Consider the following 27,812-nt stretch of genomic DNA (forward strand, 5'->3'; position numbering starts at 1 on the left):
ACACACACACACACACACACACACACACACACACACACACACACACACACACAGGATGAAATGCATTTTCTCCAGTCAAACATGTCTGAGCCAAGCTGGTTGATGTCTCCATTTAGATTGACAATAATGACTTGATATCAGAAACTGGAATTTTTAGGGAAAACATCTATTCTTTCTATTTAAATAAATAAAAGGGGCCACTCACCTGTGCTTCATCTTGAATCACGCGGTACTGCTCCTTCCAGACAGTGATCTTGGAAACCTCATCTTTCCTGAGAGCTCGCTCCTTTTTTAACTCTGGGCTCCAGAAGGTCTTGATAGAATTCATGGAGGAGCTGAGCTTGCTCTCCTTAACTTCCACCTCTCGCCGCAGCATCTCATTCTCCCGCAGAATCTGAGACAGCAGGGTAAAGAAATACCACATGAATACTGTACATGTTGTCCGTTGAACCTAGCAAGTCAACCTCTTATAAAAAATAAATTCTCAAATCCTTGATCGAGAACATCTGCAAACATGGAGAGAAAAAAAAGAAGCTAAATACCTCTTTCAGTTGGGCCTGCAGGTCCAGGATGGTGTTATCTCTGGCCTGCCTGAGAGAGTGGGGCACAGTGGAGGCCATGTGGTGGTCCCCAAAAGCTAGAGCATCGCCTGCCATCATGACTGCTTGCAGCACAGAATTGCCAGGCACTGAGGTGGAGATGTTGGGGGTGCTAGCAGCCACAACTCCACTGCTACTGCCCCTCGACCCGTACGTCACCCTCTGTCTCCCCATGGTCGTCATCGTCCCACCACTTTTGGGAATGTGGTCACCTGCCAAGGCAACCTCATTATCACTCAGGTACATTGGTCCCGAGGTGGCATACGCCGCGTTGAGGGACTGGATGTTCTCCATGGAAAGGGTTTTGCCTCCTGATCCGCCAGGACCTCCTCCTCCGTTGCCTCCGGTGCTGTTGGTGCGACGGTGTCCCATTCGAGGAGAGCGGGGGAGACGAGGGGAACGGCCCGATCCCTGAGTGCCGGGAGCGCCTCCATCTCTACCTCCACTATGGTTGGCATCCCCTCTGCCAACAGAGCGGGCACTACCGTACATCTTCTGCTAAATAGAAGAATGGAGCCGACAGCAAAACTGAAGTGTGACTTATCTGTATATATTCTTGGTAAATGTGTTGCTGTGTGACTATGTGGTGGTGGTCCTGCTTCAACTGGAGACGGTGGGCACAATGTTCATGATAACGTAGAGGTCTGATGCTCTCCACTTTCAGGGACAGACGACGCCGACGGACTTTCCTCTTAATTATACACCGATCTGCAAAGAAAACACAGTTGTTCCCTATAAATTGCCTGGCGATAGCATACATAAAGCATCCGTTATAAGTTAATAATAAGACAACCAAATGTTTGTAAATTTGACAAAGTAGTATCAACGCCAGCTGAGTCAGCATCAAAGGCACCCTATATTCTAACACCCAGTCTATGATCCTCTCTGGGAGTCATTAAAGGAGTCTCTATCCAAATATATATACATGTATGGAGATGTGTACAGATGTGTACAGATGTATGTTTGGAGCCACTGATTTAAGTTGAATGCTATATCGCTATTATATCACAGTCCGTCAGCCTTGGCGGACAATTTGAGTCAAACAGCTGGTAATATATAACATTACGAGACTCCAGGAGGCTTTGTGTACGGAATGGTATCCGATTATTCTAGTTGATGGTCCGTTTCATATTTAGTTTTTCACTGAGTCTCCTCCACAGTGTAACAGAGTAACGTCTGCGTGGCCTTGTAGCCGCTAACGTTACCTTAACACACCGGCTAACAGTACAGGCTGACATTTATACCTTCAACTACGAGTTATCCCTTCAATCGTTGTGGTTTGCTTGACACGTACAATTAGTTCCTATATATGCTGTCTGCGCAATACATCTCGAAGCTCCAACTGTTTGTTTTTCCGTATGTGCTGACGCTATGGATTAAAACTACCGTTAGCAAGGGAGGGAACAGGGGATTGTCCATGGTGGACATTGTGAGGGGAAAATATCTTCCTGCTCGTAAAACTCAATGCAAATAGAAACAATAGCCCGTCAAATACATGGCTAGGTATCTAATGATAGGTTCATTAGATGCGGTGTGACACGCTGGATTAAATTAAAGCATTTTGCACAATCCTACCGACGCGGTACAGGTCTACACCCACATCACACCGTGTTCTACTCAAACTTAACGGAACGGCTTTTCATTTTAAGCTGCGATTTTCTTCAATCGTAGCTTGACATACCGAGCTGCGAGTCTCGTTAGTATGAAGGAAATAGATAGACTATGAAATGCACATACGTTTATCGTTAGCTTTCCCGTAACATAGGCTAGTCCATCCGATCTATGTGGTCAACCCGGGACCTCTATTTGTTCCTCGCTAACACAATAGCCCGTGATGAAAACCTCCCCAAACAAACTACCTCTCTCGTGGTCCGGTGGAGCTCAAATCGGTGTCAATACTGAATCCTCAGTCAGTCAGAAAAGCGGCAGAACAAACCCGTCATTTTATGTTAATCACTCGTTTGATGGCTATCTGATTTTCCCATCTTCTTTGCCAGCAGTACGAGCGGCTCTGGAGAGCCAGGGCGCCTCAGTGACGTCAAGCCTTCTGTGCGCGTTCACGACCGTCTCCCCTCGCCACGCTTGAATTTTAAAGGCGCGGTCACGAGGTGCACGGTGGGTGAACGTGGAGAGCAGCAGAGAGCAGACCTGTCGATATACACTGTAGCTCTGCATGGATGCGATGAGACAACTCTAGAGTGTTTTAATTCAGTGAACAGGCAGCGATATAAATGCAGTTTACCACTATTTGGAATATCTATATCTGATATTAAAAATAAGATAAGTTAAGATCAGATAATCCTTTATTAGTCCCGCAGTGGGGACATTTACAGGGTCACAGCAGCATAGTGGATAGTGCAAACAAGAGACTTAGTAAAAACAAGATCAAAACAAGTATTATAAATAAGTAATAAACAGTAAAGAATATTAAATAAGTAAATAACTATTATAAATACAGACAGAATAATTGTTAGAATTGTTACAATACAATATCAATGATTAGACATTGAGCTTTTCATTTGTGTGAAATCACATAAAAAGAGATTCATATGGCATGTTTGGTCAACAAATACCAACAGGGGGCAGTGCTTACTTGGAGGAAAATTGTATTTCCGAAATGGTTGCTACAAAAAAACATAATGGTCTGTCTGATTGTTTTTTCCCCCACAAAAATCTGAAAAACAAATTTGAGTAATTTGTATGTATAACATTGTGCTTAGGTAGTATATTAGCCATTCATCATGACATAATAAAATGTCTTATTTTTTTCCCAGTCAATTGTAATCTGAAAGAAGAGCAGCAGATTTCTAGGCTTACAAACGTCCTGGTCTGTGTTTTAATATTCCTATAATGTATTAACAGGGTTTCAGCTAATAATGTTGTTTCTGTTTTCTAATTTTCACAGCAGAAGTGTTAAACTGTATAAATGGAAGGTGCATTCAAACATAGTAAATAAATACAATAAAATAAAACATAATACTAGATTGAATAAAACAATAGATTGGTGTTATTTTCAAATTATATGATAACATTTAATTGTATTATGTTGCTGGAAGTAAATGGTTTTTTTCAGAAAACAAGGCATTTGTAAATTATAAAAAAAAACATTAAGCGTCTTTATATTCAAAATAACAATTAACAATTAAATAACAATAACAATTAAAATTAAACATATTTTGTCAAATATTTTGTGGTGGGTATTTTGATTCCAATTGATATCTTAAATGAACACATCCCAAAATGATTTTAATTAATTCATATAAAATAATTGTGAATATGCGTAATGAAATGTAGAATCAGTGTTTTTTTTTGAAATGATCTATAAATGACTTGAGGTTTGAATTTACGTATGCATAGCTCCATCGTCATAAGGAAGCCAGATACAGAAGTGATACCATGAAGGAGCTTCAGCCTGTGTGTTATGGTTATGAGGTCATTAGTCACCGGCGCAGGCGCTTTCGAAAAAAAACCCGTTTCTTCGTCAATATGTAGCAACTGCGCCGCTTGAAAGTGAGCACACAAATCTCAACTTTTACATTCACTAAAGAGTAATTTATCTGCCTGACATTTAAGGATAGTGTACACGTGTTCTGCTTTATATATGTGAAGATGGATTAACGCTGTGAGGACGGTTTCATCGCCGATGACCATCAGTTGCGTGTTGTGGATCCGATATTGAGGTAGGTCGCTGTCTGCCACCCGGCATAGCTAGCTCGTGAAGGGCTAACAGCTATGTTGCTAACTGTTAGCACAGCCAGACAAGCCAATGGACATCAGTGAGCACAACGTTGTAAAATAGGGCACAAATGTCACATAGAAGGTGTACCACACTGCTTCAAATGGTCGCCGTGAACCAGCTAATAAGAGTACCATTTATAAAGTAACAACAAACTAAGCGCCGGCGTTATTAACGCGTCAGATAGCATTACATTGAATGGAGACAACCAGGAGGTGAGTCTAGCTTGTTAGGCCATCAGCAAGGCCAGCTAGCTAACGTTAGCTAGGCTGGGTAGCTAACGCTAGCTAGCTAGCTGGGTAGCAGTGTGGCGCTATTTGTCAAAGCCTAGATAGATTTCCAACCGGCGTCACACATATCCGGTGTGCTAGCACCGCTCGTAATGTTATTCATACGGGGGAAACTAGGCCTGTCTACGGTAAACTTGTAAATATAGAGTAAACGCTAGTTTTAATTGCTAACAATTACAACGAACTTGCGTTAAAATAAGTGTAACGTTGAGCTTAATAGCTAACAACGGGGCGGAATACATTTGAGAGAGGCATGACGTGTAAACCGTCCATCGCTGGTTAACATTGGTTAAAGATTAGCTAACGCAGCTAACTAGCTCTGTGTTAGCTAGGCTTGTTAGCGAGCTAACAAAGAGCCGTCGCTCCTCCTCGCTTTGTATGCTCGGTGTTTCCATTTCAAATGGATGTGGTATCACTTATAAGGCGGTGAAGAAATAGGTACGTAAGACGAGGCTTACGTTGAATAACACAATATTTTAATTAAATTGCGCCGTTGATTCTCTCATTCATGGCAATGTTGTTGCTATCATTGATGTTCTGACATTGTGGTTGCCTACCCTGGTAATGGCTGCAACCATGGTAGGTTATAGATGACTAATAAGCATTAAGATAGTCATTGCGTGCCTGCAATTGACAAAAACACAATATAAAGAAAACAACAAAGCTACATCGCACCGATCTTATGCATCCAGAGTTTAACTGTAGATGTTTGTAGGTTTATATCTTTGTGCATCTTTGACGTTGAGTTTAGATTGACGATTTTAACAATGTACTTAATATTAGATATTCAGACAATATTCACTAACCTCATGATTAACTGTATATGCGGTGTCTTGTTGATTGAGAAATAATCAGCTATCAGCTGTGCTTAATTAGTTACTTCTGGTCTTAACTGTGAGGCACTGAGAGGTTAGTGTGTCATTCTAAAGAGCTGTGGAATGCATTTGGAATTTGTGCCACATAACATACTTATGTGTTATTTATAATTTAGATAAACACTTAATGCGCACTATAAAATGGAATGCTATACCAATTCGGCATAGCTGTAATATATAGTAAAATTGCCTGTTAGTACCTGCATTGAAGCCAATGTGAATGCAATCATATGCCTATATTGTCTGTCCCTGGGCATGAAGGCAATTCTTATCAGAGGTGGGTAACCTCAAAGAAAGACTTCTTAGTTTATCAAAAGTGAATCACAAAATGATCAAATGATTGGTGCTGTACTCTGCACTAGATATGTAGTTTCTGTCAGCTGTGCTTCCAATGAAAGCAATGTTATCTAACTTTATGTATACTGTAAATTCTACTTGTGAACACTTAGGCTTGTCTCTTACTGATCTTGTTGACATTTTACATAATGTTGGTTACTTTTAAAAACGTGACAAGTAGCTTCTTTTCCTTTTTTTTGTCTTGCAGTGAAACACGACTGGAGCACATTCCGAGTGTCTGGCCGTCTTGCCTCCGCCTACAGTAGGAAGATTGGTGCCTTTTGTCGGCTGTGCATGTTTCTTCCTCACCAGTGATTCCTTATGCTTGATAGAAGCTGCACCCTGTGTCTTACAGGATGGATGGTGTGGACTTAAAGAGACTTGTGTATCAACATCGGCACTCTGTGTTCTGCTCTGGTGTTTTCTCTTTTACCATTTACAAGAGAACACCTCCCATCCTGCACCCCCAATCTCTCCACTACATATATAAAGACCGTCTTTGATTAATACAAAAAGACAGCTGGAGATAGAAGTTGTAAGACTTTCTATCTTTTTTTTTTCTTTTTAAAGGACAGATCGATACTGCTAATACAAGCCTATATGGCAGACATGGAAGTCTCCTTAATTTAATTTTTCAGTTAGTGTACCCCCTTACGCTTAGTGTGGGTGGTGGGATGTCGGAAAAGCCAGACGACAAAATGGTGAAGTTCCTGGCTCCCCCCCAGAAGAGCGGAAATGGCCCCAGTTCTGGTTCAGATTCAATGGTCAGTGAGAGCCGGCCGACAGAAGTGAGACGTCGGCATCACACCATGGAGCGTGATCGATGTAACCCTGAACACCGATTCTTGCGCCGCAGTGTCATCAGTGATTCTAATGCTACAGCATTGGCCCTCCCTTTACCCAGCAAGATCCCCATCCCTGCACCGCAACGGGTTCAGCAACGAGAAGCCGTCCCCCAGCGGCAACTGGCTGCTCCTGCTGCTCGTTTGCCGCGGGCTGAACCAAGTTTAGCTCAAAATCAAGAGTCTGCTCATATTGGAGGAGGAGAACAGAGAAAAGAAACAGCCAAGGTGGATGTAGTGCCTTTAGAGCAGGAGCCTGCCATTGTAAAAGATACCTGTGATGGAGAGGTGATAGCATCCCTCTCCGCACCAGGCTTAGGAACAGAATTGCCAAGTCGAACAGAACCTGAAAGCACCACTGAAGTGAAAGTACATCATGAAGGAGAGGGGGAGGAAGAAGATAAGGACTCTGCCAAGGCACGAGCAGAGGCAGAGCAGCGAGAAGCTGAGAAAAAAGTGCAGGACGACATTGAAGAGGCTGAGACCAAAGCAGTGGGAACATCTCCAGATGGGCGTTTCCTGAAGTTTGATATAGAAATTGGACGTGGCTCCTTCAAGACTGTCTACAAAGGCTTGGACACCGAGACCACAGTCGAGGTGGCTTGGTGTGAGCTGCAGGTATGAAATTGGAATAACCATTATTCTTATTACTTACTTTAAATCAGTTTGAATGTTCTTTAATTGAATCACCTGTAGTGTTATATTCCCAGTGCAAGTGTCATCATCCCTATTGTTTAGTTTGTTTTTGTCAGGCTTATGCATGGTGTGGTAGAGCCAAAGCAATTTACTTTCAAACTGTTACCTGAGCTCATTTCTTCTCTGAAATACATGGCTAGCATTTCCCTTTTGGTTGCTTTGCATTTGTCAGCAAAACATAGCAAAAAACTTCCCATTTCCCCGTTGAGCTTCTTTTTTTTTTTTTTGGTGCAGCTCAGTCCAGCTCGGTCCATACTGGTTGGCTTGACCGCACTTAAGACTAAATGTCTCAAGTAAAAATGGTTAGCTTCACCTTAAGACATTGGCAAATTACCAGAACTTATCAAAGCTTGTACGGTTAATGTTTTGATAATATAGCTAAATAATGCCCAATGCAGGAAATGACCTTGGACTAGATTCAGGGTACGACTTTGTTTCATTGCACCTCTAGTGTGCAAAGTTGGTCAGAAGTAATCTCCATGTTCAGTTTATATACAATTTATTTTTAACACATTTTAAAGATGTAGCATATCTAAACTGTCATCAGTAAAACTCCATTAGAGTAAAAATGCCATTAGAGAATAGATTTTGTTTTTCCTGTGCTAAATGCAGCAATATTAGTAATAATTGACGTACACTTTTTTTTAAAAATATGACCAGGTTTCTATCTTGTCTTAAATATTTCTGTGAGCCTTAATATAGTTGAGTTAATTATTGAACCCGTTTGATTTTTAGTATATCTAAATACAGTGTTTCCTGTACTAAAGAATTCCTCATTTTGCTTTTAAACTGCTGACCAGCAGTTAGTTATTTCCCTACAAATGCTTGAGAAGAAATGGTAGCTTGACTGTCTGTCCAGCTAAGGCAGCAACATTTGACCTCATTCATGCGTCACGTTTTCACCCCGTCATGAGAGGCCTCACATACGACCATAGCAACACATGCACACTGGTTTCAGAACAATGTGAAGATTACAGACACGCGCCCCTCCCCCCCCCTCACACAGACCAAATCAGGCGCATGCTCAGTGCGTTCCTGCTCTGGATGCTTGTGTGAATGTAAAATGGGTCACATTCCTGACAGAGGAATCTCCTGTGTGATGTGCAGCAGGCTGGCCTGCCAAGGCCTGCTGCTAAACTATAAGTCCACCCACTGCCCTTTTAACTTCCTCACATTGTTCCATATTTATATTTAAAGATATGTGATACAAATGTGAGATGAACGCTGCACCTTAATGCTATTGAGTTTTTAGTGTTTGGGGCCATAAGTAATGATAAATGAACCTCACAGGTTACCAGAGCCAGGTTACGTAAGAGATTATTGATTGTGTGTTGATTGATTGATTGAAAGAACATTGGCAGACTAATTTTGAAACCAAAATGTAGCCGTCTTGATCGTGTGATTTTCCCATATTGACGAGGTGTAACTGCCTCTTTTTTGAGGCTCACTTGAACTTGGTGTAGGATCTATTTGGACCGATCCAGTGCAAAGAGGGGATTTGTAGAAATGCTTTACAGTTGATTGAGAAGCGGCTTTGTTTTATGCACGTGGTCAGTTGTGAAATTTGAACATGTAACCTGATCCTCTCATTCCCTTTGGTTCCTCTGTCAACTGGCGTTTCAGTCCTAGAAACTGTTCAGCTACACATAAGAAGCTGAAATCCCCTCTCACATGGTTGTTAAAGCTGTCCCATGATCACTCAAGTGCCAGTGTTACATTCCCCCGTGTATCCCACGGGTATATTTAGTGGAAAGTAATGTGAAAAATATAATATTATCTGTATTTTCTGTAGTTTTAACTACATTGATTTAATTACAGCCATTCCCTCTTTGAAGATTTTGACAGTAATGGAAGTATTATGACACCTTTCTACTTTGGTTTTAGGAAAAATGCAATCATCCTCCTAAAAAGCAAATTCCATCAGAACAAATGTTAAGATTGCACTGTTCAAGGAATGATTAAGGGCTCAGCCAGTTAATTTGCTTATTTTGTTTTCTCTTGATGCCACAATCAGTGATGCAGAAAGTGATCATTCTGACCGCTCATTAGTTCACTGTGATTTTGGTGTCAGGTGGAAGCAACAGCAGAACCGTTGCCTGTATGCTAATGCAACACGTCTGACAGGTTTTCATTCATGAAATCCTTTAATCTCCCCTAAATATGTTGCTGTAATTGGTATGGTGGTCATGACGAGAATTGGTACCGAATTTCATATCAGGTTCTACAGTAGTGAGAGATATTTCACTACTGTATCGGACTAATTGACCAACCAATCAACATTGCCTCAATCGTGGCTAGAAGCTTTCGAATGTAAAGTTTGAATTCAGTCTGGAAAGCCATCTGTCCACAATTGTCAAAGAATTTCTAGGCGTCTTTCTTTTCACCCACCCATTTGTTTTGGATCTCACGTTGCAGACGTGTCTGAACAATAAGTAGGTCACCACAGAGAGGAAGCCGAGGGAAAGAAATGGAATATATTTAGCAGCTTCCCCTTTCTTGCTCACTCATCCATTTTCAAAACATGTCATCTCCCATTCGCTGCATTCCCACCTCCTTCCTCTCCAGCACTGGCTGAAGCCAAACATTGAAAGATGTGGAGTAAAACCCCACTCGTCCTGTAGAACCTGCGGGAGCATCCGCTGGGAGTGACGTGCTATATTTTTGGACCCTCTTTCTTTTGCTGTATTTGAAGTGGAAGGCTAGTTTTCTTTCCTACCACATTCAGATGAGATGAATAGTCATCCTGGCAGATTGTGAAATGGCTTGTATGCATCACATTGTCTGCTGACAGTTTGACTGACGGTCACAGTGATCTTTGACCTCACTACCATGTGTCACGATGTCACGGGAACACTAAAAACATCATAAAGAGTCATACTGCACTTAGTGCCATGACTAAGTCACATTTAGCTTGCAACTGTTTAACATTAGATTGTTGGCTTTCAGGCCCATCAGCTGTTACCCAGATCTCAACCAACGTTATCCGGAAGGCTTCATCTAGCCCTCAGTGTCACCCTCAGAGCAGGGACCTGACAGAGCCAGCCCTTGGCATGATCACAGGCTTTTTTCACAATCTATTTTTGGGATTGTTGATTTATTTATGATGCCTAGAAGCTTCTTCTTTTTTTTTTTTTTTTTTTTTTTTTTTTTTTTGTTCTGCTTGGCGATACTGTAGTTACCTGGCACTAGATGTGATTCACATTGAGTTATGGAGTTGTTCAGATAGCATTAGGGCTTTGCAATCTAAGTGGAAATTATTGACACAATTTTAATAGCGGTATTCTTTTGATAGTGTTATAACATGACATGGTCAATGCATACAAAATCACATTGCTTCATAGAAAATACGAAACACAAGTCAAAATGAAGACATTCAGAAAGTTAACTGACCCGGCTCATGTAAAGCTGGCTACATGTTACACATTGCACCTTTTTTAAGATCTGTTAAAACTGTTTTTCTATTTCTATGAAATTATGTTACATAAACATTTGCTCTACTTTGTCTTCACCGTGCACGCTTTCTCTTGCTTCATCGTGTTCAGCAGTTTTTTCACAGCTGACGGTTCTGATGTTGCAGGCAGTGGTGGCAACGCAGCTATTTAGTGAGCTGACTCATGCCTGCTCTCTGATGCTGCTGTGATTCAGCTGCAGCTGCTGCTGTCCTCTGAGTGCCAGCCAGTTCAGGTTTCCTGATTCATAGACATTTAAAGCCTCTCCCTCAAAATGGTATGTAGATTATGACGATACTGTCGACTGAGAGTCGAGAAAATATGGAGGCAGAATCTGTGAAGGCACCTGAAATATGTTGATGGTAATGCTTTAAGGCCTGGCCTGGTGTGAGGTTTTACAAATTCATACCATCTTAGTGAGTTTCTCAAGCTAGATTATTGAATTTTGTCAAGAACGGGTGAGACTAATTGGGGCTGGGGTGGGGTAAGCAAGGCACACTAACCTCAGCTGCTAGGGAGAGACACCCGTCAGTCAAGCAAATGGGCCCAAAAGATAATTTTTGCATTTGCCTTTTATTTTTGGCCTTCTCTGATCAGGATACCTGGAGATACCAGACTGGCACAGGCCAAAGAACTCTTTCAAGTGACAGTCAAAGAGAGTAGGATGTGTGTCTTATGATTACAAGATCGTAAATTCCTGGAAGGTTTATACAGGCCCTTCATCAAGGCCCGCCTCAGCTCCACCACTGATCCACCGCTTTGCCCATTTTTAGAATTAGGCTGTGTTGTCACTGCCAAGATGCCCCACCGGTGCCATCCGCTTTGAGCTTCACAACCACTCTTCAGACCCGACGTCCGTGTTTTCACCAGTTCATGATTTGGACTTGTACGTTTGTCTTAAAATGAGTCATCCATGGGGCAGTTTGCCTCCAGTGAAATTGCTGGCATTAATACCGTGGTTGGGTTGGTTGCTGCTGACCCTCGGCTAGGAACTCTGCATGGCACATGAAAGAGGGGGAACCACTGCACCAACAGATAAATACTCTGGAAAGTAGGTCAGTTGGTCTAAGTGCACGGTGGAGCCTCCAGTGCTCACCTTCTGTTTGCTGACATTGCTCCCTGATTCATTGTCCTCCCTTGTTTGTAATTGTTAACATATGTTTCCCTTTAGCTTCTCATTTTGTCTGAGCTATGTTGCAACCTCCAACCTCCAAAATACCCGTCACAAAGGAGGAGCAATTTCATTTATGTTTTTTTGTGATGTCAGTTTTTTTTCTATCTCTTGCTGACACACAAAGTCAAGTCTTCACTCACAAATGTGCTGAATTTACTGGACCGCCTGGCCTGTGGCCATGTCCTGAGGGGTTTAAAGGGGGAGGGGGTTTTCGGTTGCAGGGTTTCACTGAGCTTGTTTAACATGCATGGGCTTGCTGCTCTATAATCATGCTGTAAAATGTAGGTCATAACAGGAATCACTCATTAAACTTGGGAAGGGTGGTTGTACACATTCCTGATTTATTTTATTTTAACACACAGTGATGTGTATGTATATATATTGTCTTCTGGTTATTGTGATCATTTATTTATTTTTCCACAAACCTGCTTAACCCAACTCTAGAGTGTGGTGGGTGTCGCTTGTGTTGAATTATGAAAAGGTTTAACAGGAAAGATTTGATTTGGTTTCTTTGGAATCATAGTCTGCTCTGATTCTCTGTCATGCTGTGGCTCTTTTATTGATTTGGTTTTCTTGGTATCTAGGACAAAGCTAGACAAATTTAATTTGGTTCACAGTAGTTTGCCAGAGAAAACACGGCCACAGCCTAATGCCCCCAACTGTATGACTTTTGTACAAATTGCATCACCTTTCAGTTCAACTTTGAAAGGCATTTCACTCCGTTTGAATCTTTTCGGTTTCCTGTTTCAAACCTGGAATATCAAGTTGACTGTAGACTTAAAATGCTTTTCTTATGGATTGGCAAAATCAGGTGCTAACTGGCATCGGGTTAGAAATGCATCTTTACTTGGCATTGGTATTGACGGTGCCAGATAGTTACACATTGCTGTTTTTGTCATTAATGCATTGTTAAAAATAGTCATCAATCGATGTGTATTTCTAATAGTGCTGCCCTCTGGGATGTGTGACATCTTTAAGTATTTCCTTTTTGTCTCCTGCAGGATCGTAAGCTGTCAAAAACAGAGCGGCAGCGCTTCAAGGAGGAAGCAGGGATGTTAAAGGGACTACAGCATCCCAACATTGTCCGCTTTTACGACTCCTGGGAGGGACCCTCAAAAGGCAGGAAGTGCATTGTTCTGGTCACTGAACTCATGACTTCTGGCACACTCAAAACGTGAGTCTCCAACGAGCCAGAACTAAAAAACGCATTACTACAGAACTACATACATACATCGTTATATCTGTGTTCCTGTGAAAATGATGATCTATTCTCTTGTAGATATCTGAAACGGTTCAAGGTGATGAAAATTAAAGTGCTGCGAAGCTGGTGTAGACAGATCCTCAAAGGGCTCCACTTCCTTCATACTCGGGCTCCCCCCATCATCCACAGGGACCTTAAGTGCGACAATATTTTCATCACAGGCCCAACAGGATCCGTCAAGATCGGAGACTTGGGACTGGCCACGCTCAAGCGAGCGTCGTTTGCAAAGAGTGTTATAGGTACGACTCCGAAGTCATTTCTACCCTCTGGTCCCTCCTGCTGTGGGGCAGTACCTTTTCTAAGGTCGTATCATGTGTGTTTTGAAAATGATGGTGTTTAAAGAGGGTATCTTCCTTTTGGTTTGTTTTTCTGACGACGTGGTTCAAAAACAGACCACAGCGTTTCAGCTGTCTCTCAAACCACAGGAGGCCAAATCCTGTGGTGATCTTATGCAGATAACCACAAGGCTTTCTCTCTTTACACTCGCACAGTTTGGTCATTGTACAGAATATTTCTGTTCGATGTTTCTCGAAAAAAACAAAAGAGGTTTTTTTCCAGGCACCTACTGAATGTAAGTAGCGCCTAACATTTCTCCTATTGTTAACTATTAATATCTTTATTATAATAGTTTTCATGCCTTCTTTCAGGCTGACCTGGCCATTGCTAAGGTATGGCCTTTGCTTCTGTCTTAGACTGGTCTTTGTTCTGTGGTTTGGAAATATGTGGTCTGTTTGCCAGTTATATCTATAATATTTAACATCTCTTTCTATGGGTTTGCCTCAACAGGTTTATTTTTTTTTTCTAGTGTTTGTCTCTTACTGTCTTTTAAAATATTGCAGGGCCGCAGAATCTTTTTGATCCATCTTTGTGTCCAGGAAGCTCTGCCCACTTTCTCTCTGTCAGCCCTTTGCCTTTTGTTTTTTGTTTGTTTTCTTTTATTTATTTTCTTTTACTTTCACATTCTTGGGTATGTTTTTAAAATGTAGGCTCTAGCCTCAGCTGTGCCCCATTCTGCTGTTTGGAATGAATAGGGTACTGCTGGTCATTGAGTAAGTATGAACTTTAATGGGCCTGGTAAGTGTGACAGTGTGCTGTAACACACATCAATATCAAAAACAATTACATTCAAATAACCAGTTTTTCTGTGTAAGACCTGAGAATTAAATGTAAAATGATCAACGAATAGAACAAGGCCGATGTGCAAAGACACACTGCTGAGCACAGTAGCTAGCTATGGGACCTGCTTCTCTCAGCCTTGACTATAACAGTTTCCTCCTGCAGTTTAAGAAGAAATGGTAAGTCACACTTCGAAAGGTGAGTGTTCTCTAAAAGACAATGTGGTTGTACGGTAAGGTCTTGACAAAAGTTATTTCCATAGCTAGTCCTATTTCTCTTGCAGATATCATTGACGTCCCTTTGAAAAATCCCACTATTCGGTCCCGGTTAACCCTCCTTTGGCAATTGCAAATACCGTTCATTTGGCTAACAAGTGTGTTGTGCACATTGGCTCCCTCAGTCACTGCCTTACATCACCACATGTGACGGTCTTACACAGACAAACGCGTGCTTTCTTCTCTGCATTCTAACTGAGCCCAGCCTCTCCCTCCTTTTTTGTTTTCTGTCTCTTTTTTTACTTTCCTCCCCCTTTTTTCTTTTTTTTTCTTCTCTCTTCCAACTTTCACCTCACAGGTTCTGCTCCGGGAGATGTCAACAGGCTGGTCACTCCTCTCGTCCTCCTCTTCCTCAACCCCTCACGGGTTAGAGGAGCAGAGGGGCAATGGGTTGTGAGAAGCCCACTCGATCAGTAAGGGAGTTCCAGAGTTCTGAATAGTTGTTTTGATTTAAGGTACCCCTGAGTTCATGGCGCCTGAGATGTATGAGGAGAAGTACGACGAGTCAGTGGATGTGTATGCCTTTGGAATGTGCATGCTGGAGATGGCCACCTCAGAGTACCCTTACTCAGAGTGCCAGAACGCTGCACAGATCTACCGCAGAGTTACCAGCGTAAGTCTTTTTTTCAACACTCCATGTCACCCCCTCTGCCTTGCCTTCACCTCTTCCTATGTGCCAAGAAGGCTAGTGTCCCATTCTGGAATGATATTATGTTCCTGCTGACACCTCTTTATCAAGCGTACATCACATTTCTATCTTCTACTGTTGTATTTCACCTCCTGAGTTCATTGCATTCCTGTATCTCCCAGATTGTTTCCTATTGCCCAGTTCAGCTATTTCACTAACGGCTAATGGTTCAGTCCTCTGATGACGGAAAGACTATAACTGTCATAGGAGAAAAAAACACCCATTTTAAGTTGTATTCTTACAGTTAGTGCTTGCTTATTTTTTTAAATAAGTTAAACGAAAGTCACTGATGTGATGCATGCTCTTGCAATTGTAAAAGTCTCACAGATAAAGAGGTTGAACCTGTTCCCAGTGTTTACGAAATAGGCTTTGAAAGCTTTACCTTTACCCTTAGTTTATCATTTACTGAAATACTGAAGTTATTGCCACATGACTTAACAGAGGAAGTTTCTACTGCCAAGTTATAAGCCACACATGGCTCATACTGCACTGCAGAGCATCAAACACCGTTGAATTAGTTGAGAAACAAAGTGTTGTTGAGGCTACATTTAGGTAGTGTCGTTCTTCCTGTTCCTTCATTCAGCTCAGCTGTTCAGCCAGCCCTCCATGTCCCCGTGGCACCATGCTGTTTCCTGTTGTTCTTCTTTTAAGTTATCGACTCTCATCAGCTATCCTCACCTGACTTATGCCTTATGGCTTATTTTCCCCCATCACCTGACATTACGCAATTTTTAAATGCCCCCCGGTAGAAAGCATGCCATTCCCTACCCATTATATGACATTAACATACTTTCTCAGAAGCAACCCGGTCCTCTTCATACTTTTGAAATATATTCCCAAAAACAATTGAAAGAGGAAGTTAGTTTAAAGATCCCAGTCATCTGGTATGTGAGAAATGGTTTTGTGGTGCTAATGTAGAGACTCTGAGCTGAAGAAGAACACAGGGTAATAAACAAACGGGTGGTATGAGAAGTGGAACCATTCTCATTCAGGGTTCTGTGTTTCCTTTAGGGGGTGAAGCCGGGCAGCTTCGACAAGGTGGCCATTCCTGAAGTGAAGGAGATCATCGAGGGATGTATTCGTCAGAACAAGGACGAGAGGTCTCTTAACTCATGAGCACATGTAATGGGTTCAGGGTAGTCTAGGTCTCTCCAGGAAAACGTACATTTGCTCACGACTTGTCTCCCTCTCTTTAGGTACTCGATCAAGGACCTTCTGAACCATGCCTTCTTCCAGGAGGACACAGGGGTGCGTGTGGAGTTGGCAGAAGAAGACGATGGAGAGATGGAGGCTATTAAGCTGTGGCTGCGAATTGAGGATGTCAAGAAACTCAAGGGGAAGTACAAAGACAACGAAGCTATTGAGTTTTCTTTTGACCTCAAGAAAGATGTCCCGGAGGACGTGGCTCAGGAAATGGTGAATTTAACATTTTAGTTTAATCAGTCTTTTTAACAGTGCAACAAAAAGTAAATGTATTGAATTGTACACCATGTCTTTGTGCTTTAGGTTGAGTCTGGTTATGTGTGCGATGGAGACCACAAGACCATTGCAAAGGCCATAAAGGACAGAGTGTCTTTAATCAATCGCAAGAGAGCACAGCGGCAGAAGGTAGGTCCACGCTCACCATAGTGCATCTAATGTATTTATCTTTATTATTTGCTTAAGTGCTTTGTGTGAATTCTTATCTTAGTCATGATGGTGTGTCACAGGCTGTCTGTACCTGTGCTGTGATGTTTTAGATGTTGTCAGTGCTCTCTTGAGGGATTTTAATACATTTGCTGCCGACTGTCTTGAAGGTCCGAGAAGATCAGGAGAAGAGAAGGCTAGAAGAAGAACAGCAGAGTCAGTTACCTCCAGCACAGCAACCAGGCCAACAGCCAATCACGGAGGTGCCTCAGCCCCAGCCGGTGGCACAGCCTGGTCCTTATGTCCCTCCACAACCGAGCCAACACGGCACGCATATGTCTACCCAACCTGCATCTCAGCAGAGCCTTCAGAGCTCTCTCTATAACGCTCCTCAATCAACCCAACTGGCCGGCATGGCACAAGGCATTCCTTTCATCCCTCAGTCAACTGGGCAAGTCCCGGTCCCAGTTCAGGGTCAGAGTGTGGCCACCATCCAGCCGGAGTCAGAGGAGCCTGAGACCGACCAACACCAACAACTACAGCACTCTGGAGGAGGTGTGTGTCAAAGATGACTGTTAGCCAAATACACCTACAGCCCTCTGAACGATAATGGAATGATTTGATTTTTGAAGATGAGCGTTTGAGTATTTTCCGAAATTTAACTTCTTGTCCACTCGATACAGCCATGGGAGACAAACTACCAGGTTCCACCATCCGTCCAGAGGTCCAGCCTCCTCAGTCTGGAATACCCTACAGCTCCCCTCCCAGTCAGCACCTTCAGCCCCAGGGTTCACTCCCACAGGCACAAAATGACCAAACGCAACAGCAGCAGCTCTCAGTGGTGAGTCAAGTGGAAAATAGGACATCATCTTATATGTTGAAGAGAATCAGGTGACTTAAGTATATAATTGGATCACGTTTTTAAGCGTACAGACTACATTTCCTTTGATCCACATGTGCTCTTTGACCTATTGGTCTTTGAATGTGATCATCTAAGTGTTTACTTTCTTCTTTGCCTCATTTTCACCACGAGCTGTTGTTTTCTATCTCTGGTGCTTAAGGTTCAGCCCCAGATGCAAGGTGTCCAGCCTCAAGCTGTTCCTGTTGCACCCAGCAGCCAGTCTGTTCCAGTGGCACCTGCACAGGTACACGCTGCACTGCATGTCCTTATGTCATCAAGGAGCAACTTCACAACAGTTGGTTAAACTGTGGTTCAAAGTTTCAGATCTGTTGCACCTGACAACAAACCTAATAGTGTCAGGTTGTACTGAACACACCTTCAGTACACTTCAGTATCACTGCAACAAATGTGAACTTCAACCACTCTAGGTCAGCAAAAACACCATTTTTTTCAGAGGTAACATGAAGCTTGTATTAACTGCGTCAGGTGGCTGCTTTGAAGGCAGCACAGTTTTGTGAATCCCGAGTTTTCCAGTATCGTTATATTTTCATTCCACGTTTCCTCCTCTTACCCTCTGTTATGTTTTGTTTCTTATAGTACGGAGTTTACTACCAACCAATGCTTCCCCCTCAGGTAGATCAAATGTCCCGTTTTCCTTTTAGCACTTGTAAATACACCCACAGCCTTTCTGTGAAACAAAGTAAACATGTCGTTGACATTTTCGCAGATGTTTGATAAGTTTGGACTTAATCATAGTAAATGGAAAAATGATTGAGTTCCAGACAAAAATATGACGTCAAATAGTTTTCAAAAACTTGCATGTGCAGTGTGGAATGACACACGTTACATGTCTCTAAAATACACCGTAGAGACGTTCACTGACGTGTCATGTCAAATAGATGAATGCTCCGAGTAATGCAGCTATGTTGTGCATGGGTTTGGAATAGAGCCAAAGTAAAACGTCATAAGTCACCAAGATGCTTACTATGACTGTGTGTCATCTTTTGTATATTATATCTGTATTCTTTATCCCTTCTGTTCTCACAGAATCCCACCCAGCAAGTGATGATGTCCTCGCAGTCGTCTCCCCCCCAACAGCAGCCTCAGCCAGAGAGCAGCACCGCTCTACCACAGCAGACTGGAGCTCAGCTACAGGTGACACACACACACACATTTATTTGATCTTCACCATACTAAAGTAAGCATTTCATGCTTTCTATTTTTATCTTTGTGTTTATACTAAATGTTCTTTTTCCTTCCTCTGGACACACATCTGTCATCATTACCGTGGCTGTTTCTTCTTTTCTTCCGCTCTTCCTTTCTGCATGCTGCTCATTCCTGCATGATTCTTAGTCTTGGGCCAATGATCCAAGTCCTCCTATCCTGTCACCTCCACTCAACGCAGAGCACCTATACTTCCTCTATCAGGCCTCATGCCTCTCTGCTCTGCAGGTACTCTACAGAGCGCAACACTTGTATTGATTGGTGTTTGTGGGTCAGGTGTCCAGTCTTTGGTTCTCCTTACACAGTTCCTGTTCTTTAAAGTGTGTTTAGCCACACATTTTACATATTATTTTAATGGATTTATGCTGAATAATATAAACACATAATGATTTGTGTAAAATGTATTATAAGGAGGGCAGTTGTTAGGAAGTGAGGGAGTGCTTTTTTTTCAGCCATATTTACCCGACCACGGACCAAAATATCTACTAAAACATGGAACAGTGATTGTTTTTGCAACTGTTGCCTTTATGAAACCATTTCATATCTTTTTGGTCTGATAGAAGAGCTGTCCTCACACTTAGATCTATACCGTGTTACACAGAGCATACATATCCTTCTGTTCTAAAAACAGCTTACGGGTTTACTCTGAGCTTTAATCCTCCATGAAAGCACTACCCTCAATAGATCTGTGTATGTAATAATGAGAAGGGAGAAGGAAGTAGGAAGTAAGAAATAAGACATTTTATCACAGATGCGAAAGTCACAGTATGGTAACAACCCACAAGGCTGGAGCTGGACATGATAAAACAGCAATTCCCTGTATGAACGTGACTAATATCCAAATAAGCACAGCAGAGATAAATGACCACACTCTGAAGGAAATGAAAACTCCATTACACCACAATGTTTACACTCTGCCTGTGAGCTGAATAACAGCTTCACTTGTTTTACCCAGAGACCAGTTTCACCAGGTTACACAGCGCCATCTGGTGGATGCTCTGGTTTATATCATTCCTCTACTGTAGTTGGTCATCTTAAATGAATTGTAAAGGCAATTGAGTTATTAGTTTTATGCAAATAACCACTATAGATCATCTAGATCTATAGTGGTTATTTGCATAAAACTAATAACTCAATTGGTTATAAAATCATTTATTGATTATTTATTTAAACACTTAGGAAGTTAAACAGGTTCCCTCTCTAATATCTATTAAGATTGCTGTGAAACATCTCCTTTCATCAGCTTTACTCATTCACGTATCTCGCTTGAACCTCGCTTGTTAACATTCGCTCCACGCTGTTCACTGCGATTAAGTGAGCTGTTTGAAATGTTTTTACGGTTGTTCCTCCGCAGCCTATCATGGGCAATGACGCATGTTTGTGTGGCTTTACTGTCTGCTATGACTGACCTGCAGGTTGATGGTTGGTGACCGGCGACCAACTAATGCATCTCTAGTGTTCTACCATTTCAAAAGAGTAATGCTCAAACAATGGGACTTTCCATTTTGAGATGTTCTTTAGACATTGAGTGCTTGCTTTCTGAAGGTTGTCTGTATTTTAGGCCCCTGCGAGTGCCCCTCAGTCAGCACCAGCGGAGCCGCCAGGATCGTCTGTGCTGGTGCCGCCGTCTGTAGAAACGTAAGAAGGAGTTTATTTTTAAAAAGCAGCCCCACAGTGTGTCAGACCTCTCTCTCACGGGTCCATTTCTCCTTCAGCTGCCTGTCGGATGCAGCTTCAGGTCTTAGCGACGGCAATGATGGAGGCTCTACATCGGGAGGTCGCCACGAGGGCCGCTCGATGAAACGTCACCAGAGGAGATCTGTACGCAGCCGCTCCCGCCACGAGAAGACCACGAAGGCCAAGCTCAATGTTCTCAGTGTATGTATCGAAGCGATGACTTCATTCACGTTCCGTCTTAAAGCCCTTTGTCTCTGAACTGTTTTAACATGAACGGATGTTCTGCAGATCTCTAATGTGGGAGACAGAGTCGCAGAATGTCAGCTGGAAACGCATAACAGGAAGATGGTGACCTTCAAATTTGATCTCGATGGTGATAATCCAGAGGAAATTGCACAGATCATGGTAATAGTGCTTCTGCAGCTGTTTGTTACAATAATATACACACTACATATTCATAGAGTATAAACTGTTGCATGGCTAACAGTAACAAAATCCCATTGAGTTGACAACTGACTGACAATCGACTGTAGCGGAAAACGAGAGCAAAGAGCTCACACAGTGTCGATTCCTTTAATAATGACTATTTAACAGTGGTGTGTAATTCAGACACCAACTTTGTTTTGTACATTTGAAAGAGTTTTGGCCTCAAAAGAAGAACAGTTTATAGATTTAAACTTGTGTTTCACTTCTTTTGCTTCCTGTTTTAGGTTGAGAGTGAATTCATCTTGGAAAGTGAGCGTGAGTCCTTCATCGAGCAGGTCCGTGAAGTCATAGAAATGGCTGATGAGAAAGGAGAGGGCCTGAAGGAAGGCTTTCCTCAGGTATTTATTTACTACACATCCGCTCATCATACCCATCATGAACCTGACGACGTTACCACATACCTTTTTGTATGTTCGTCTCTTTGCAGATGAGTGATCACCAACAACAGCCTGCGCTGTCTGTTCCCATGCTGCCAGGTAAACAAACGTTGGCCAGAAATACAGCGCTCCAGTCCACTTATTGATTTGTATGAAGTCCAACTCCTGTCTCACATCGTTCTCTCTCTCTCTCTCTCTCTCTCTCTCTCTCTCTCTCTCTCTCTCTCAGGCATTTCCCCCAGCACTACAGCGCAGGTGGTGCATTCAGCAGGACGGAGGTTCATAGTCAGCCCAGTGCCAGAGTCTCGTCTTAGAGACCAGTTCTTTGGCGGTTCTTTTGCTAATACCTCCTTTGGAGATGAGCCAGGTGAAAGAAAAGTTAATTTTATTCCCAGTGGAATTAAACTCTTCCCACTGTTTGGTTTCTCAAAGTAATACATTTATCAATGGAATTGAGCATGCTAACTAACTAGCCCGGCCTGTATTTTCTTGTAATACCACTCTGAAAGTTTTTGATGGTCATTTCGTATTATAAACTGTTATTGTGTCTCATATTCTTTGAAGATGCTCAAAATAATCATATTTACATTGTAGAATAACTTCCTTTTCTTTACGTTTGTCTAGCTCCTGCTATGCCCCTGGGCCTTTCTCTGTCTGCTCCATCTGAGACTCTCCAGCAGGCTTTCAGTAAAATGAAGCAGGCGCGTGTAGAGAGAAGCAGCACCATTGATATCCCTGCGACTGAGCAGGAACCAGGCCCTGTCCTGGCCACGGAGGCTGGACTCGGCCCAAACTCCAACAATATGTTGGCTCCTCCAGAAGCCGTAGCTTCCACTGCTAGCATTACTTTTCCCGGCGTCGCATCTACCGCAGCATCCTCACCACCTCCCTCAACTGGGAGGGTTTCCCCTCCACCTACATCTACTCAGTCCCAAACTCCAGCTCCTGCCACCAGTGATCCCAGTCCCCCTCCTCAGTCATCCCATGAAACAGCCCCCTCACAGCTTTCACCAGCTGCCAACATCCCACCCACAGCTTCCAGCATTTCAGTGCAGACCTCCGTCCCCGCAGTACCCGGGCCTCAGCTGAGCGGTAGTTCTGTCTCTGTCTCTTCTGTTGTTAGTGTTGCATCCAGTAGCACTGGCACCAGCACTGGCCCTGCTTCAGAGCAGCAGCCTGTGAATTCGTCCGTCCATCCACCACAGCACACAACCCAGGCTCAGCCTGTCCCCATTTCTGCTCAGACCCCTCTTCCCACCTCGTTACCCAGTCAGAGCCAGGTCCAACCACAGCCAGTGGAGTCCGAGGGGGCGGAGCTCCCGAACAAGACTGCCGGCAGAGACGATATCAAGGCTCTAGATAAGAAGCTACGGTCCCTGTTTAAAGATCAGAGCTCTACCTCTGCATCACTGGATCAGAACACGGGCACTTCTTCTCCTCCCACTGGCACTTCTTCTCCTCCACCCGGAGCTGCGCTGGTGCCCCCATCTAACCTTCCCCTCACTACCGGGGTGCAGGCAGTCCTGGGCCCGACCACCACCCCAGGACAGGGTCTTACCCCGGCAGGACAGACACCTCCAACTAAGCCCAGGGCACAGGTTAGTGACAACTGCAGCATGCAAGAAAAAATCCCAAAAAATGCCGTTAATTGCTCTAATCATATTTTGACTTGACTTCATCTTTGTTCTATTTTTAGACTTTACCTACTGGTTTTGATCAAGCTGCTACACCTCCCTCTGAGCTTGTGCCCCCATTTCCTGGACCAAATCAGGTGATACTCCCTGCTTTACTACTTTTTTTTCGGGTTTTAACAAATAGTGTAGATATACATATGCACAACTGTGGATTGTTCCTCATATACCGTTTGTGTGACTCCACAGTCACAGCAACCCCTGGGTAACTTGGACGCCCAGCTGAGGAGAGCTCTGAGCCCAGAGACGGTTCAGGGAGTCCAGCCTCCAGCAGCGGGTTTCACTCTGGGACGTTTCCAAGTAAGTTTTAAGTCGCAGTTTAAAATGTATCTGGTTAATTCAGTCTAGAACAGCTACATCTCTTACACCTCGTTCTTAGTTCATTAACATGTTCTTCCCCTCTGTTCCAGGTGTCTGTTGCTACCGATGGCGAGTCCAGCAGCGTTCCAGGTCCCTCGAGCATCGTTTCGTCTTCTTCAATCACGCCGTCTTCTACCTGTTCTTCCTCCTCCTCTTCCTCCTCCTCCCCCTCAAGTCCAGAGAATACCCTCCACCGTTCATCCTCTCTGTCCAAAGGAGTTTGTGAGACTGACACTATAAATGGAGCCTCCTCTCTCTCTGCTGGTCCCGCTTGTCAGCCGACCACTATCGGGCGCTTCCAAGTGTCCACGGGCACCAACACCACATCTGGGCCAACCACTGGCTCTAAAGTGGGCCGCTTTTCCGTCACAGGCACGTACCGGGTTCAAAGTTCAGCAAATTAAGCTAGCTTTGATACATATGACTATTAACATGCTACACTGAGCACCGTACACAACTGATGCTTCACACTTCAGTGTTTTCACTGCCTTCTCTGTAACTGAGCAGGCTAAGTGAAACATAAGTGTTTTTAAAAATGGATCATCACATTATCACAGCTATCCTTTTGATAAGTGGTCGTGATGTAATCTGTATAATGAGATTTCTTTATGGAAAGCCATGCTCTGTGTGGAGGCATCGTTGCCTCTTCCACTATTTTTAAATGATCGTGTTGCCAGAGGCTGCAGTGGAAAATATTATTTAGAGCTTTGATAGCTTTTTGCAAATTCAGTCGACTGATCAAGCTACTGAGCTTGACGTTATAACCATATCGGAAGATAATCCTTGGAAGTAGTCGGTACATATGCATAAAACAAAGACTTTCTTCTTCTTATGCAAAGATTATAGATGTTTAATGTTTTTAAATCACACGGTCCGAAGGTAACCTTGTATCTCTAACACCTTATGTGTATAATGTCCCTCAGTGACTCCAGCTCCAGCAGCAGGCTCCAGTCCATCACATGGCTCCAGTATGCAGAATGGGCCCTCATCCTCAGCGTCTGATCCCCATAATGCGCACACCCATTACAGCAGTGACAATGACGACGACTCTGAGACCGAGGACGAGGCTTTGCAGAAAGAAATTAGCCGTCTCAGAGAAAGGTATGCCACGTGTTCACAATCCTATTTCACACTTCATTTCCTCTTATGAGTGTTACTTCACAGCTATATGGCAATATTGTAACATGACTGTATGTCTCATCACGCTCGCAGACATATGATGGAGATCCAGACATTGCAGACTCGTCAGAAAGATGAGATAGAGGCCCTGTTCACGCGGATGGGAAAACCTCCCCCTTCTACTGTCTTCTCCCCTGCTGTGGCAATGGCCGGAGGTCGACGAAGGCTCAAAAGCAAAAGCAAAAGCCACAAATCTGCCCGCGGTAGTGGACAACCCAGTCCCAAACACTCGGGTAAGGACGGTGAATTGGCTTGTTTTGGCTCTCAAGTTAAAATGAATACCTCTCTTTGATGTCAGTGCTGCAGTCCATTGCTGAAGCAGTTAAAGTTATATGTTCCGAGGTAGATGTTTACACGCCATTGTGTCTTGTGCTCCTATGCTTAGGATCCCCAGCCTCAGCTCAGAGTCTTCATGGTTTAGAGTCTCCTCCAAAGCAAAGTTCACGCTCATCAACAGAGGCCTCAGAAACCGCATCAGAGGCATCACAAGCAGTTAACATGTCCTCCGTAAAGCAGCTTCGATCCTCTCCATCCATGCCCAGCCTCAGTAGTTGCTCCACAGGTATGTGCCGGCACTTCGTTTAGTCACAGTGGGCTTAGTGCATTCATTCCTTGAATTTGTTTTCTCACCTCCATTCTTGTTTACCAGGATCAAGTGGGACAAGCTCCGCAAACGGTTCGGGCCAGAACCACTCTACTTCTTTGACCCAGGCCACTGGACCTCCTCCCTCCCACACACAGAAGGGCAAGGGTACCTTCACCGATGACCTGCACCAGCTGGTGGATAACTGGGCCAGGGATGCCATCAGCTTCTCCCAGTGCAAGAGAGGACCTAAAACTGGAGCAGCAGCGCCGCTGGGACATGATGTAGGCATTCAGTGCTTTCTTTTAAAAACTGCTCAAGGACCACTCGAGGTTGTAGTGATTCACACTTTCTCAAAATGTCCAGTTGCGAGATTCCCACAATAGTTTTGCAAAATCCTGCATATTCAGTAGTAACACCTACTTTTTCCCACTGTTGCAGGTTATCCCTCCAGCCAACATGGGCCGTAAATTCTCAGCACCAGGCTTCCTCTGCCCGACACTCCCCACGCCTTCTAGCACCGCATCCGCCGCGTCGACTCATCTCCCCAACCCAGCCAATCCCTCTGTCCCTTTGGGGCCCCGTAAAGGCTCCCTGGGCCCGGTTGCACAGGGGTTTGGATATTCCTCGGCCCCATACAGTGCTCCTCAGTGGGCAGGCCCCACAGGCGCATGCCAGGTCAGCATGCTCAACCCCGCACAGCCAATAACGCAGTACCAGCCGCCTACAACGGCCTCAGGCTACCACATGGGAACCACACCAGCCACCCAGAGTTCAGTCATCCCCGGAGGGTCCAACCTGAAGCCCACGTAGCCCAGTTGTAGCCCTAGTCCACGCTTAGACGGAGGACCAAACAGGGCAGACAGTTGTTGAACGAGAACCACTAGCTCTCTTTGCAGTCGGCTGGTAAACTGGCTGGATATTGTGCTTTATTTTTCTTTCTACTGTTATTATTATGTGTTTGTTTGTTTTTTTCTTTCTTTCTGTAATAGAGTTGACCTGTGTGGTTCACGTCCTCTGAGGCAGAACGAAATCTGTCCGGCAATTGGAGGTAGAGTGCAATACACATCCACAGCACAAGAGTCTCACACTTAGCCGGCCAGTGACTGTGGAATCAAGCTGTGACGAGTCGGTCGTGTCTGGTGATGTAATGACCCGAAGGCTTAACCAACAGCAGCCAAAGATGTCTTTTGAGAGCAGACGTTGCAACGTCGTCATTCCTTTTGAAGAGAAGATAGGAGGGGTTCACATCCTTACTAGTCCTGCCCTGCTGGGACCGAAGACGGTTGAACTAATGCACGCACACACGTGTGTGTGTGTGTGTGCGTGTGCACACGCACTTGAAAAAACATGAACCTGGTTAAGTGACTTGGGATGGTGGTAAAGTGAGTCTCAGAGAGTGAGTGAGGGGGGGGGGGGTGAACAGAAAGTGGTAAATAACAGAGGGACAGTTAGCTTGTCTCAGACGGATTAGCAAAGTGTGACTGGTTGAGTTGGGAGAAGAAAGACTTGGTAAGTTAGGCGGGCGTGTAAAGGATAGGTTTGCAGTACGAATACATCCCAACCGCTACCTATCGAGTCAAATGCAATAATGGCAAAGAGTAGATAAACTGTCCCTTGTACCTGTGGCCTTAATCCCCAAACACATTTAAACATTGACTTTGTACATAGATATTTCTTCACGGGGTTATGATTCCATGTTCTGCATATTTATGTCCCTGTGAGTCTGGTGACATTGTAATTTGAGTTGTCCATCCATACAGTTATTCTTCACTTGTGATATGTAAACCGGTGGATTTGCCACATCCAAGAGCATTGTCCTGGTGTTGACCACCATTCACAGTGTGACATTTAAGAGGTGATGCTGCTGTGACTCTTTTTTTTTTTTTTTTTTCTCCTCGCAACAGTGAAATAAGAAACCCAAATTGACACGTGAAATAACTTATTCAAAATCTGCTCGATATCGTAGAACATTAACTCTGGTTTATTGCAATAGTATTTATAGAAGGTTTCAGTCCCAGTTGTTTACACGGGTGGTGCACAGTACACGGATGAACAGGTCGTTAGTGAAGTCCCGTTAAATATCTCCGCTCATGACATCTCGCAGTCACCTCTCAAATCACTAGTGTTTGGGCTTCTTTCTTTCTGTGGTCTGTTTTTGTATGCGTATATTTAATAAAACAAATGTTCCTTATGGACCTGTATTCAGCCATCAGATTTTGATGTTTCACTGTAATTATTATTAAAGGTTGTTAAACATGTAGTTAAAGGAATATAAAAAGTGCAATTGCAGGGTTGTTGATGGTAATCCTACTCACCGCGCAGGAGTAATCCTGTTGTTTATTAAGCTCTTCTCTCTGACTGCCCTGCC

The 27,812-nt window shown here is 43.6% G+C and overlaps 2 protein-coding genes across 9 annotated transcripts in view; one reads left to right on the forward strand and one right to left on the reverse strand.

Annotated features, from left to right (window-relative positions):
* LOC116392223 (ELKS/Rab6-interacting/CAST family member 1) overlaps window positions 1-2,642 on the reverse strand; it is a 17,288-nt gene extending 14,646 nt beyond the window's left edge. For all 5 annotated transcript variants that reach the window (XR_004213323.1, XM_031863473.1, XM_031863463.1 and 2 more), the window contains exons 1-3: window positions 2,459-2,642; window positions 543-1,307; window positions 206-394 (exon numbers count right to left, since the gene is read on the reverse strand). Coding sequence is in view for 4 of the 5 variants with exons in the window: in XM_031863473.1 (XP_031719333.1) it covers window positions 206-394; window positions 543-1,091 (738 nt within the window). In the remaining variant the exon portion in view is untranslated. The remainder of the gene's footprint in view (window positions 1-205; window positions 395-542; window positions 1,308-2,458) is intronic.
* A 1,363-nt stretch (window positions 2,643-4,005) lies between these two features.
* LOC116390774 (serine/threonine-protein kinase WNK1-like) lies at window positions 4,006-27,806 on the forward strand. 4 transcript variants are annotated; one of them, XM_031860813.1, is made up of 29 exons: window positions 4,006-4,279; window positions 6,045-7,296; window positions 12,999-13,171; window positions 13,277-13,497; window positions 15,105-15,262; window positions 16,349-16,437; window positions 16,534-16,753; window positions 16,844-16,945; window positions 17,134-17,518; window positions 17,647-17,804; window positions 18,025-18,108; window positions 18,462-18,497; window positions 18,912-19,019; window positions 19,218-19,316; window positions 20,650-20,726; window positions 20,804-20,966; window positions 21,054-21,170; window positions 21,476-21,589; window positions 21,679-21,727; window positions 21,858-21,995; window positions 22,253-23,226; window positions 23,325-23,399; window positions 23,509-23,619; window positions 23,730-24,051; window positions 24,603-24,780; window positions 24,892-25,091; window positions 25,244-25,420; window positions 25,508-25,725; window positions 25,883-27,806. In XM_031860813.1, the coding sequence occupies exons 2-29, from the start codon at window positions 6,511-6,513 to the stop codon at window positions 26,252-26,254; spliced, it is 5,904 nt and encodes a 1,967-aa protein (XP_031716673.1). In that variant the 5' UTR covers window positions 4,006-4,279; window positions 6,045-6,510; the 3' UTR covers window positions 26,255-27,806. The 4 variants fall into 4 exon arrangements, with proteins under 4 accessions (XP_031716673.1, XP_031716691.1, XP_031716700.1 ...); XM_031860822.1 differs by lacking the exon at window positions 4,006-4,279 and adding an exon at window positions 4,286-5,063; XM_031860831.1 differs by lacking the exon at window positions 18,462-18,497.
* Window positions 27,807-27,812: the final 6 nt, after the last annotated feature.

Source organism: Anarrhichthys ocellatus, unplaced genomic scaffold, assembly GCF_004355925.1.
Source record: "Anarrhichthys ocellatus isolate YVR2014 unplaced genomic scaffold, GSC_Weel_1.0 scaffold2, whole genome shotgun sequence".
Lineage (NCBI taxonomy): Eukaryota > Metazoa > Chordata > Actinopteri > Perciformes > Anarhichadidae > Anarrhichthys > Anarrhichthys ocellatus.